Source organism: Meles meles, chromosome 2 (genome assembly GCF_922984935.1).
Source record: "Meles meles chromosome 2, mMelMel3.1 paternal haplotype, whole genome shotgun sequence".
NCBI lineage: Eukaryota > Metazoa > Chordata > Mammalia > Carnivora > Mustelidae > Meles > Meles meles.
Genome location: NC_060067.1, coordinates 149,246,737 through 149,259,191, shown reverse-complemented (window position 1 = coordinate 149,259,191; position 12,455 = coordinate 149,246,737). Strand labels below are relative to the sequence as shown.

The 12,455-nt window shown below is 37.0% G+C and overlaps 1 protein-coding gene across 6 annotated transcripts in view; it reads left to right on the top strand.

Moving 5' to 3' along the window:
- Window positions 1–12,455, top strand: part of SMAD1 (SMAD family member 1) — a 74,953-nt gene that overhangs the window by 22,193 nt on the left and 40,305 nt on the right. For 5 of the 6 annotated variants that reach the window (XM_045997910.1, XM_045997912.1, XM_045997911.1 and 2 more), the window contains one exon: window positions 8,056–8,635. In XM_045997910.1, coding sequence (XP_045853866.1) covers window positions 8,236–8,635 — 400 coding nt within the window. In that variant the 5' untranslated portion in view covers window positions 8,056–8,235. Of the gene's footprint in view, window positions 1–6,665; window positions 6,821–8,055; window positions 8,636–12,455 lie in introns of those variants that run through there. The other variant, XM_045997915.1, reaches the window with a different exon arrangement.

Sequence of the window (12,455 nt, the reverse complement as noted above, 5' to 3'; positions counted from 1 at the left end):
ATATTTATTGGCATTGAATCTCTGGAATATTTTTCTTTGCAGCCTTCATCTTTTTAAGCATTTTTAACCTTTATCTGTAGTGTCTGCTCTTCTTTTGATTCTGTGGTTTCTCTGAGTGTCAGGAATTTTTAGATTATCTTTGTTTTATTCTTCTTTAGAATCATGATCTGTTTTAGCAGTTTGGCCTTTGGTAAAACGTACAGTTGACTTGGGTACCCAGATGAAATCAAGTAGGCTAAAAAACAAAATGGAGTAATGCAAACTTATAGTACAGATCCACTGTCATGTTCACTTTTTGGCCGTTTTTGATGTTTTAATTTAGCCGGGCATCTCAGTGGAGGCAAGAGTTCTTACCAGGCATTGAATCCTATTTAAAATGGAATCGATGACAGATACCTTTACATAGTACTAATATTGCCACCAGTTACTTCATACAACACATCTCTGTGGTATTTTACATCTCCATGGTATATGTTGGTATACGTTGAAACACTTTAGATACAAAAACTATTGCACTGCAAAAATCATATAGTTGGCTTACGATTTCTCTGACGCCCCGGTATAGCTCTACTTTGGGAGCTCAAGTCTTAACTTTTGCTGCTTATTCACAAAGATCATCTGTTGAAGAAGAAAGCTAGTGGCATACGTCAGGAAATATGCACAGTTTATTTTGTTACTTTGGAAATACTTATTTCCTAAAAAATGGTTCAGACATTTTTATGGGAAGATTAATTTTTGTAGAATTGTCTTTTTTCTTAACTTATCCAACTGTTAAACAGTTCCAAAGTGAAGTTAATCAATACCCTGTGCTTTTAGTTCCTTAAGTCTTTTGATCTTTATGCCATGCTGTTTTACTGTTAGAGTTAAGACAGAGTAATGAACCAAAGAACAAGTGGGAAAAAAAAGCGACTTGCTTGCTTCATTGAGAATAGACCATTTATCTTCTGTCAGTTACTTTTTTAAGGTACCAGGAGTCTTTGATTTTTTTTCCCCAGTCACTTTTTGGAGCCTCTATTTTATATTTATTTTATTGAATAATTTAATTATTCCCTCAGTATTTAATGGAGTCATTTATTTTGTCTGCTTCATCGAATTTCATGCCAGTGCAACAATTATAAACCTTACTGGTCTGAAGCTACAGAGGGCATTTAATTTGGTCCTGATCTGTCTCCTTTCTCTTTCATACATTTATAAAGGTACTTGGTTTGTACCACTTGGCAGCTACCCTCTCTCTGCCCTTTTTTAAAATGTATTTTCAGATACAAATTAGAATAATTCTTTTATAAAATTCTCTGTGGGAATCTGGGATCTAAAAGGTATTGAACACCAGATAGTGTATTTTGTTTTTATTCACACAGTTGGATAATTACAGGTTTCTTTACTAGATGAGGCCAGGATGAAGAAAATGTCCATTGTTGTGCAATTGGCTAATTAGGTTTCCTTTAAATATAAAGCAAGTTACGCAGCAGTTAAAGGTATTTTAAATTTTTTTGCCTTTTTCCTTTTAACATTAAGGAATAGCACATAGGTTGCAAAATTAAATAGCCCAGTCAAATGGAATATCGTAAGAGTATTTTTCTCACTTGGCCTCTGGCAATTGCTAATGGAAATCCTTCCCACGGGGAAGGATTTTCCCATAGGAAAAAGTTTCGAATTTAGAACCCTGCTTTAAACTGTATTTTTGTTACTTCCAAAATCAGATCATGCTCTAAGTCTTTAGAAGTAGAGATTGTGTATCTTGACCTCATGAAATTGATTTTTGTTTTTTGTAATTTGCAAATATTTGCATATAGAGGCTTTTTTAAAATTCAGAAGTTAAAGTTTTTCCATTATGTTTGAAAAGTTTAGAAAAGTTGAGGGCGGAGAGAGAGAGACATTACCAACCTTCCAAACCCAGCCACTGTTGGTATTTGGGTATATTTACGTCGTCGTTCATGCTGTGTATACCATTTTGTGTTGTGCTTACGGTTTTTTACAAGTTATTACATAGCTTTTACGAACATAATTTTGTAAGGGCTACATAAGAAATCTATTGAGTGGATTGTATCATGGCTTACCTATTTTCCAGTTACTGGATATTACTTTCTTCCCCCTAAAATAGATAATGCTTTGATGAAAATCTTTGTGCAAAAACCTTTTACCATTCTAGTTCAGAACCTTTCCTTAGAATAACTTTATAAAAGTGAAGTTGTTGGAAAAGGATAGTATTTTTAAGGCTTCTGGAGGGTTCTTTACTAGATGAATGCTGTGTGTCTGTGTGTGTGTGTCAGTGTGAAATGTTTGTATTTGGAGAAGAGGGAAGGAAATCTCTGTTTGCTGACTCATGTTTTTATTTTGCACTTTAAACTGATAAGGCCACTTAGCTTTTGACATAAACTAAAGCAGGAAGTACAAAAAGGGGCAGCAGAAAATGAGTTGTCTTGCCAAGGCCATAGTATCATGGACTCATTTGAGTTCCTGATGGGGAGGTAGGTGGCTTGTTTGATTTGTATATAAAAAAATTGCTTAACTCAAGTAGGCAGAAATTAGTCATCGGGCCTCATTTTGTTTCATCTACGCACATTTATACGTAAAGGTTTGTGATCTTGCCACTGATTTTTGTGAGTGGCATCAGGACATGCATCCTCCAGCTGGCTTGTACAGTGTTTAGAGTTTTTGTTCTCTTTTTGGAGAAGGTTTCCTGTATTGAGGCTATCACCGTAACTGTTTCTGAATCATAGAGCTAACTGCAGCAGTGCTCTGATGCGAAACCTTCCACTTGTCTGCAGGATAAAATGCGTCACAGGCCCTTCATGGTCTTGCGCCTGCCCTTCTTAGCAGCCTTGTATCATCACAGCCACCTTGAACCCCTGCATTTTTGTCTTGTGTCTGGGAGAACTAACAATTGAAACAAGTGGTTGAAAAATTGAGTCTCTAGAGCCAGACAGCGTGGGTTCCAACCCTGACTCTGACACATGGCTGTGTATGTCAGCTTTGGACAGATGATTGAACTTTTCCATATTTCACTTTCCTGACCTGTAGAGTGGGGGAAATGATAGTGTTTACTCAGAGAGTTTGTTGCAAAGGTTAAACTAGTTAGGAGACAGAAGGCGCTTGGAGCAGTGTCTGTCATGTGGTGATACTTCAAAATGTTAGGTCCATTGTTTCATACAATCTGCTCATCTTGTAGGACCTGTCCAATATTACCTTTTTGGGAAAACTTCCTGAAATCTGTGGAATTCATTCTCTTTTCCTCTCCTTGTATATATTATTGTTTATACTTGCATTAGGGCTTTTATCACACAGTGTTGTAGTTAGTTCATGGTGGGCAAATGCACAGTACATGGGCCTCCTCTTCTATTCTTGTGCTCGTGGTCGACCTTGGTACAGTCACACATTTCTTCTGGACAAGGCCCTGGAGATGGCCTAACACTTCTCAGTCTGCCCCAGCCTTTAGCGGTAGCATGCAGGAACACCAGCTTGCCCCAGTGAGAGTTAGTTGTTTGCCCACTGGCTCTTCCCTTAGCTTGTCCTTCAGGATATAGACATTTTTGCCCTTGTCCCCTGTGTACAGCAACTAAGCACTTAGCAAGCACTCACTACAGCTTTGTTGAGTGAATGTCAATTTGAACAGTGAAAACGAGGGTCTGAAATGGTGGTTCTTAATTTCCCCCCACTGCCGCCCCCCTCCCCCCGGCATATATGCCTTGTACAACTAACCATCTCTGACAGAGATTGAAATAGCCCCATGTGATTTTGATAGACACTCATTCCATTCTATTTGAAAATCATTGGCTAAAATATAAAAAAGTAGTTATTAGAGTAGAAGAAAAGGCCATATAGAATACAAAGAAATGGATTCCTTTTGTAATTTGTTACTAGAGGACTAGAAAGAAATCATCGTCTTGTTCTTTTGCAAAGCTAGCCTGAAAGTAAATGATTACTTCAGAAGGTACACTCTGACCAAGTGTGACTTTTATAGTGTCATGGATTTGTTTTCTCTTTCCTTTTCTGTTAAATGAAAGTAATGCCAGCTTTGAAAGGACTGGTAAATTTGGGTAAAACTCTTTACATTAAGAAAGGAAACAATGGACTCCTTTCAGCCCATTGAATGATATATATATATATTTAGTAATTTTTTTATTCATATTTTAGTGAATAAAGTTGAAGTTCCACCCTTGGCCTTCTGATTTCTTCAGAATGTTCTACATGTTCTAAATGTTTTACAAACATTTATTGAGGATCTGCTGTGTGCCAGGTACAGTGCTGGCCTCTAAAGATAGGAAGAGAAGTAAGATGGAATTCCTCAGTCACTTTCCTGTAGTGGGAAACACGGACATGCAGACTTAACCACAGAGTCACTGCGGAGATGCATAGTTTGCTGTGACAGTTATTCATAATCCTTTCCTTTTTAACTTCTGAGGATCAGTGATGATTTTCCCCTTTTATTCCCGTTGTTGGTAATTTGTGCCTTCTCCTTTATTGACCAGTTTTGCTAGAGGGTAGCCAATTTTATTAGTATTTTCAGAGAAGCAAATTTGATTTTGTAGGTTTTTCTCTGTTATGTTTCTCCCCCAACCCTGGCCCCCCAGTTTCTGCTCTCATTTTTTCCCACTTTCTTTGGCTTTAATTTACTGGGTTTTCTTTTCTTTTTTGGTTCATTCATTCGTTGTTTGTTTGTGAAACAGAGAACATTAGTTTTCATCTCTTTCTTTCTTTCCTAATATATGCATTTAAGACTATAACTTTTCCTCTAAGTGTGGCTTAAGCCACATCCTGCAAGTTTTGATGTGTCGTATTTTTGTAATCATTAAGTTAAAAGGTTTTTTAATTTTCACTGTAGTTTCTTCTTTGACCTGTGAGTTATTTAAGTACAGTTATTTTCAAGGACAATATTTTTGTTACTGATTTCCATACTGTAATCAAAAGATATATTCTGTATGGTTTTGATATATGTAGAGATTTGCCTTATGGATCTTTTTATGGTCAATTTGAGTAAGTCTTCTGCATGTATTATGTATTCTTTAGTCATTGGATACAGTGACCTATGTACATGAATTGGATCAAATTTCTTTAAAATATGTTGTTAATCTTCTGTATCTCCTTATTCTTGTTGACTTGTACCAGTTACTATTTTAATCTCCCACTAAGATTGTGGGTTTATCTGTTTGCCATTTTACTTGTCAGTTTCTGCATTATATATTTTGACACTGTAACCTGGAAATTTGGGATTATGCTGTATTCATGGTAGATCAACTCTTAAAATTATGAAATGTCCCTTTTTTAATCTCTGGTGATACTTCTTATTTTGAAGTCTGTTTTGTTTGATTAGATAGTTACGGCAGCTTTTTTGGTTAGAGTATGTGTAGTATCTCTTTTTCTTTCAGACTGGCCTTTGTATTTAATATGTGTCTCTTGTAAGTACAGTACAGTTAAGTGGTACTCTGCATCCATACCTACCTGTCTTTTCCTTGCATATTTAATGTTTATATTTAAATAATTAATGATACTTTTGGGATTAGATCTAAATCTTACTGTATTCTATTTGTCCCAGCTATTTTCTCTTTTTTCTTTCTTCTTACATTCTTTGGATTAATCATATTCAAAAAAATAATTCCATGTTTTTTAGCTTCTTTTTTGCCTTTTTACTATTTTTTTAAAGGTTTATTTATTTTAGAGTGCACACATGTGAGTGGGGGGAGGGGCAGAGGGAAGAAAAGAGAGAGAGAAGCAGATTTCCTGCTGAGCTCAGAGCCTGACTGATGCAGGGCTTGATCTCATCACCTTGAGATTATGACCTAAGCCAAATCAAGAGTCAGAAGCTTAACCAACTGAGCCACCCAGGCACCCCTCTTTCAATAGTTTTTTATTATGATAAGACTTTATTAATAATTCAGTGCTTTATCAGAGCCTGGGTAATACAGGGACCTTAGAACACTAATTTCATTTGCCTCTTTCTGCTTTTTTTTGTCATGCATTTTAATTCTTCTTTTTAAAATAACCACAAGAGATTCCTGTTATTATTTTGTAAAATCAATATTCATTTAGATTTACTTTTATTTACCCTTCTAGAGCTCTTCATTCTTTTCTGCCATTCCTTGCTTCTTTCTGGAATCTTTTTCTTTCAGCCTTACAAATTCCTACTGAATCAGTTCTCTCAGATTCCATATGTTGGAAAACACATTTATTTTACGATCAGTTTTGCATGTTTTTTCCACTAATTCTGAGTTACCAGTTATTTGTTTACATTTTGTACACTGAGGATTATCTTCTTGTTTCCATTGTTTCTGTTGGAATGTCAGCTGTCAGCCTTATTGTACTTATTTGAGAATAATATGTCTTTTTAAAGATTTTTCTCATAGGTTTTCAGCAGTTTTAGTGTGAGAGGACACATCAAACCTTGTGGATTTCTTGTATTTTTCCTTCTTGGGGTTTGTAGAGCTTCCTGGATCTGTGTCTAGATGTTTGTTGTCGTTTTTGGAAAATCCTTGGCCAGTATCTACAAATATTGCCTCTGCAACAGTTTTTTTTTCCTCTTCTCCCATCACCTTGATCCAGTCTAGTATTAAGATGATTAAAAAAAAAAAAAAAAAAGATTTCAGGCTGTGTTTCAGTATAAAAACTGGTTCATTTCATTTTTGCCCTTAAACTAGAGCATACCCCTTCAGGGTCCCAACTGAAAGCCTAGTGTATTCACCAGGGCCTCCTCCTTTGTGGGCCCTCCACTACAGTGTGTTTGTTTTGTCTTCATCCCATGAGGCCACTGGAATCTCTGCTGTCTTCCTGAACTTCCTTCAGCTTGGCTGCCAATCTTCTTGCTACTTACATAGCACAAGCTTTGGTAAGTGCCTTGAGAAGAGGAGCAAGAACGAATGTTCAGCTTTTCTGAAAATTTCAGAAAATTGCTTTTCTGTTGTCAGCATCTTTGCCTCTCTAGTCCTGAGGACCTTGGTTGCTCTTTGATGTCTTTAAAATTAAAGTGGGGCTTTTTGGTTTGTTTTTATTTCATTAGCTTTTATAGTGAATTTGTGGAAGAGGTTGATGTGATGCATGCCCTACTGCATCTTAGCTGGAGTTCGTGCGGTTATCCCCTCTTAAAGGTCTCTCATCACCCCTGTCTTTGTCAGGTGAGCAGTAAGTGGAAGGTTGAAAGGAGACAACTGGACTAAAGAATTTGGTGCAGTATGTGTTCATGTGCTTCATTCCTTTCATATTAATGAAAACCGATAAATTTCCTATCTTACTTGTCCTCTATCCCGTAGGCACAGGCTTGTTTACTGAATAAATACCCTAAAATGTTGTAATGTTTACATAGTAGAACTATAACTACTTTTAGCATAAGAGATACTTGAGGAACAAACCAAAAACAGATGTTAAGACTACTATATATTTTTTCCTGTTGTTTTCAGTTTTTGTTGACTGAGGTGTGTTTTGAAATACATTTTTAGAGCCTGTAAATAATCTGTTGAGAACTTGGACTTCTGTGCACTGAGGTGTCTACGGTTTCTATCTCAAACAGTTAACATACTACTTTTTAAACTGTTCCTCAGTTTGTTCTTCTGTAAAAGGGGAATAATTGTATTACTTCACAGAAAAGACTATTTAAGTAAACTAAATACTACATGTTAGCTTGGGCTGTCACAACAAATACCTCAGACTGGGTGGCTTAAACAACAGAAATTTATTCTCACAGTTCTGAAGGCTGGAAGTCCAAGATCGGGGTTCCCTCTGGTTTGGTTTCTGGTGAGAGCTCTGTCCCACACTTGTAGGCTGCCTTCTCTCTGTGTCCTCACCTAGCCCTTCCTCAGTGTGTGCGCATGGTGGGGGCCCTTCCTCTTATAGCACCACCAGTCTTACCAGATTGTGGCCCCACTCGCATAACCTCATCTCCAAATACAGTCACATGGGCGGTTACGGCTTCAACATGAATTTTAGGGTAGACATAATTCAGTCCATAGAATATCATCATACAGAAAATTACTTAAAATAGTACCTGGGGCATAGAAGTTGTTCAATGAATGGTAGTTTTGGTGTAGGGATTGTTTTAAACATTTTTTCCCCTTTTTTCTTTTCTAGGTGCTGACTTTGGATTACTTCTGAAACACTAGGAATGGTAATTTCTACTTTTCGGGACCTCAGAACCAAGAAACTAAAGAGAATCCCTATGTAAATAAAGTGAAATCTCTCCTGTTGTCCTTTTGCATTTGGAGACTTCTTGATTTCACCATACACAAGGAGTCTATAACTAGTGCAGTCATGAATGTGACAAGTTTATTTTCCTTCACAAGTCCAGCTGTGAAGAGACTCCTTGGGTGGAAACAGGGTGATGAAGAAGAAAAATGGGCAGAGAAAGCTGTTGACGCTTTGGTGAAAAAACTGAAAAAAAAGAAAGGTGCCATGGAGGAACTGGAAAAGGCCTTGAGCTGCCCGGGGCAGCCAAGTAACTGTGTCACCATTCCCCGCTCTCTGGATGGCAGGCTGCAAGTTTCCCACCGGAAGGGACTGCCTCATGTCATTTATTGCCGCGTGTGGCGTTGGCCCGATCTTCAGAGCCACCATGAACTAAAACCACTGGAATGCTGTGAGTTTCCTTTTGGTTCCAAGCAGAAGGAGGTGTGCATCAATCCCTACCACTATAAGCGAGTAGAAAGCCCTGGTAAGTGTGGTTTTCTTTGTATGCTTATGTTCAGTTAGCCAACATATAGTACAGCATTATTTTTTAATGTAGTGTTCGGTGACTCATAAATTGCGTGTAACACCCGGTACGCATCACCACACGTGCCCTCCTTCACACCCATCACCTGGTTATCCCATCCCTGTAACACTCAGTGTGTTTCCCGGAGCCTAGAGTCTCTCATGGTTTGTCTCCCTCTCTGATTTCTTCCCATTCAGTTTTCCCTCCCTTCCCCTGTGGTCCTCCGTGCTATTGCTTATGGTCCACATATGCATGAGCCCTTTTATATTGATGTGCTTAGCAGATTTGTGTTGTTTAAAATACAAAAATCATCTCTTTCTGTATTTTTAGTTGTGATTTTTAAGTATCAGGGGAAAGAAAATATGTCAGCCCTTGAAGGTTTTGTACATTCTAATAACTCAGTCCTCTGTAGTTAATTTCATTTCTTATGAGCAGGGCAAAATTGTCATAGCAGTACTAACACCTCTAACTATAAACAAACAAACAGCTCTCTTTCTAAATTTATTTTTTGTTTCTCATTGGTTCTGTACATTTCTTTAGATAAACTTAGCTGTGATTTTATTACAATGGAAGAAAATTCAGAAAAGAAACAAACACGGGGTTGCCATCTACATATTTGAGGGAAATACATCTTTAGTGCAATTGCCAATGACTTGTACCACTTTATTTTTAAGGGGAGCATCTTTTTATCACCTCTGGTGGAATTTTGCTCCCTGCAGAGGGTATGAAGGAATTTTGTTCTGCTGTGGACTCATTGATGCTATTATATTATTATTATTATTGTAGACTCAGTGGATGCTATTACCTTGTAGAATATTCATATTTTTACCTGTATGACCTTTTGGTCATATATAGTAAAGGATATACATTAAAATTTGTATGGTTCTGCCCTCAAATTAGAGTCCACATTCTAGACCATTGCATCAAGTGGAAAGTAATTAGGCAATCTTAAGCACTGAAATATCTCATTGTCAGATTGGCACCCATTTTGTTGATGGATTAATTATTAATAGATTGTGGTTACCAAGGGTTCCCAAATGAGGCTGTGCATTAGAATCACATGGCTCCCCTCCCAGAAATTTTGATTCTGGCACAGGCTGATGGTCTGTGTTTTTAACAAATACTTCAGATGGTGTCTAGTAGCTGTTGGGCTGGTGTTAGGAAATTGTTGTGCCAGATCATGTGCTAATGTGGTTCTCAAATAAAAGACATTCTGGTTTTTTTTTTAATGGAATATTTAAGACCTACAAAAAATTTAAAGACAAGGGAATAATGTAATAAACATCTATGTATATAGTCAATTTAAGACATAAACAATTACAAATAAAATTAAAACTCAGTTTATGCCTCTCTGGTTCTGTTTTTTCCCTTCAGTAACTATTCTGAATTTTTTGGGTAGTTTTGATGTCATTCCCATGCATGTTTTTATACTGCTATTTTGTATGTATACATACATACTTGCTTGTATGAATCCATGACAACATGTAATAATATGTTTAGAAGTATTGATACTGGTACATCCTTCTACACTTGTATTCCTTCAACATTTTTTTTTGTGATTTCTGTATTTTTTTTTTAATGAACATATAATGTACTTTTTTTTTAATGAACATATAATGTACTGTTTGTTTCAGGGGTACAGGTCTGTGATTCATCAGTCTTACACAATTCACAGCGCTCACCATAGCACATTCTGTATTCTATTCTTTAAAATTACCTTGTCAAATTCTGTGAAATAGCCTCTGGAAATTTCTTTGGAATTTCATTGGTTTCTTCTGGGAAGGATTGACTTAGTTGTGTTTTTTCTGAATTTATTTAGGACTTTTTCTTTAAGTTTCCTCCATAAAGTTCTTATAGGCATTTTCTTAGATTTATGTCTAGATAACTGGTTGGTTTTTATTGAAAAAGTTACATTTTGTTAGAGTTGATCTTGCTAGGACAGCACTTGCTTTTTTCCAGCAACTTTGCTGAATTCTCTTTATTCTAATGGAGACATTCTTTTCTGCCTGTCATACATGTTGTAATGTAAATTAAAAAGCAAAAACTCAACTCAAAGATAGATGGTTTTTTAGCCAGAAGTCAAGATGGAGAAGTTTGGGAGAAGAAAAAAGTAGTGTATAAGTAATAGGTACAAACAAGATTATTTTGGTGTGTGACTTTTTATCACCATAGTAACTTTAAGAGATACACACAGGGAAGATTCTAATCCTACTTCATTAGTGATGTAACCTGTAAATTAAGTGCCTTGTATATCAGACAGCTAGGATTCACTGTATTTCCTCTGTCCACCCTCCTGCCATTGCTATCCTCGCAGTATTGAATCTTAAGCCTCCTGACCCATCACCCTCTTCAGGCCAATATCTGCACTATAGAGAGAGTTCTTTTAAGATGGATGTTATGAACATGATACCTTCCTGCTTCCCATGGCTTGTACACAGAGCTCTGCACGTTCTGGTCCTGCCTACCCTACCAGCTTCCTTTCCCACTTTTCCATGTTTTGTGTGTTTGAGTCATATGAGAACACTGAATGTTCTTTTCTTCCATTAGCAGCTCATCTCACTCTTAATTATACTTCAGCTTTAAGCTTGGTAGAATTTAGCTTTGCTGAGGAGCCTCTCTTAATATCTCCTTACCCACTCCCCATGTAGGCTAGTCTCTGTTTCCCATAGCAATCTGAATTTCTTCATAATGTTCTTCACATTTGCAATTACCTGTTAGTCTTCCTGGTAAGATGTAAATAAAGCTCCATGAGGGCAAGGACCATATATATTATTAGCATTTTTACTTCCGCAGCTAGCACAATTCAATCAATTTTGCTGTTAAATGAGAATACTTGTTTTTATTTCTCTGTATGGCCATTTGTCCATTTTTTTGGAGAGGAGTTTTCAGCTTGCCTGTACCCTTTGAACATCATCTTCCCTTATTCATTTATTTCATTGCTAACGGGGAAATAAAACCTAACATTACTACTAAAGTCCCTTGACACACAGTGGAAAGTTGTTTTTTTTTTAAGTTACAAGTTAATACTGAGATGATTTTGTTACTCTTAATAGCTTATATGTAAATGGTTTGATGGGGAGGGGTAGAAAACCAGATAAAATAAGACATTTGAGACTCCACAAATGTCATTCATCCCCACCAGCACACACCTCATAGCCAAGAATCTTGTGAGGCATACATAGAACAGTTTTAGAAAACTTTGAGGCTGAGGCCAGGATGTGTTGAATTTAAACATACTGGGATTTTTCATGTTGTAAAGTGACTGATGTGGGAATAAGAACAAATGGACTTTTTAAGAGACCACTATGAAGTAGCCCCTACACATCTCAGGGAGAAGCCCCACCAGAAGTATAAGGGAGCCTAAGCCCTTTACTCTCCCAGAGTTCAGTAGGCATTTTGGAGTACACCTGGTTATCGTTTCTGTGAACTAGCGAAAAAGGGGTCTGGAATTCTAAGCTGCAGATACACAGCTCAGTAATGAATTTCTTTGGATTATGTAACTACTTACTTGAGATGAATTATTTCGAAGAGCAATTTAGCAGTTGAAGCATAAGATAGTTGGATCTCCCAACCTTGGTGTTTTCTCCAGAGACCCCTGTTAAGACCTCTAAAGCAAAATTCTGCAAAAATTGGTTGTCTCTAGCTTTAGAGTAGTGGTTTCAAAATGTGTGCTCCCCAGACCAGCAGCATTGGCATCACTTGGGATCTTTTGAGAAATACAAAAATTTGGACCCTTCCACAGACCTACTGAATTGCACTCTGGGGATGGAGCCAGCAGTTG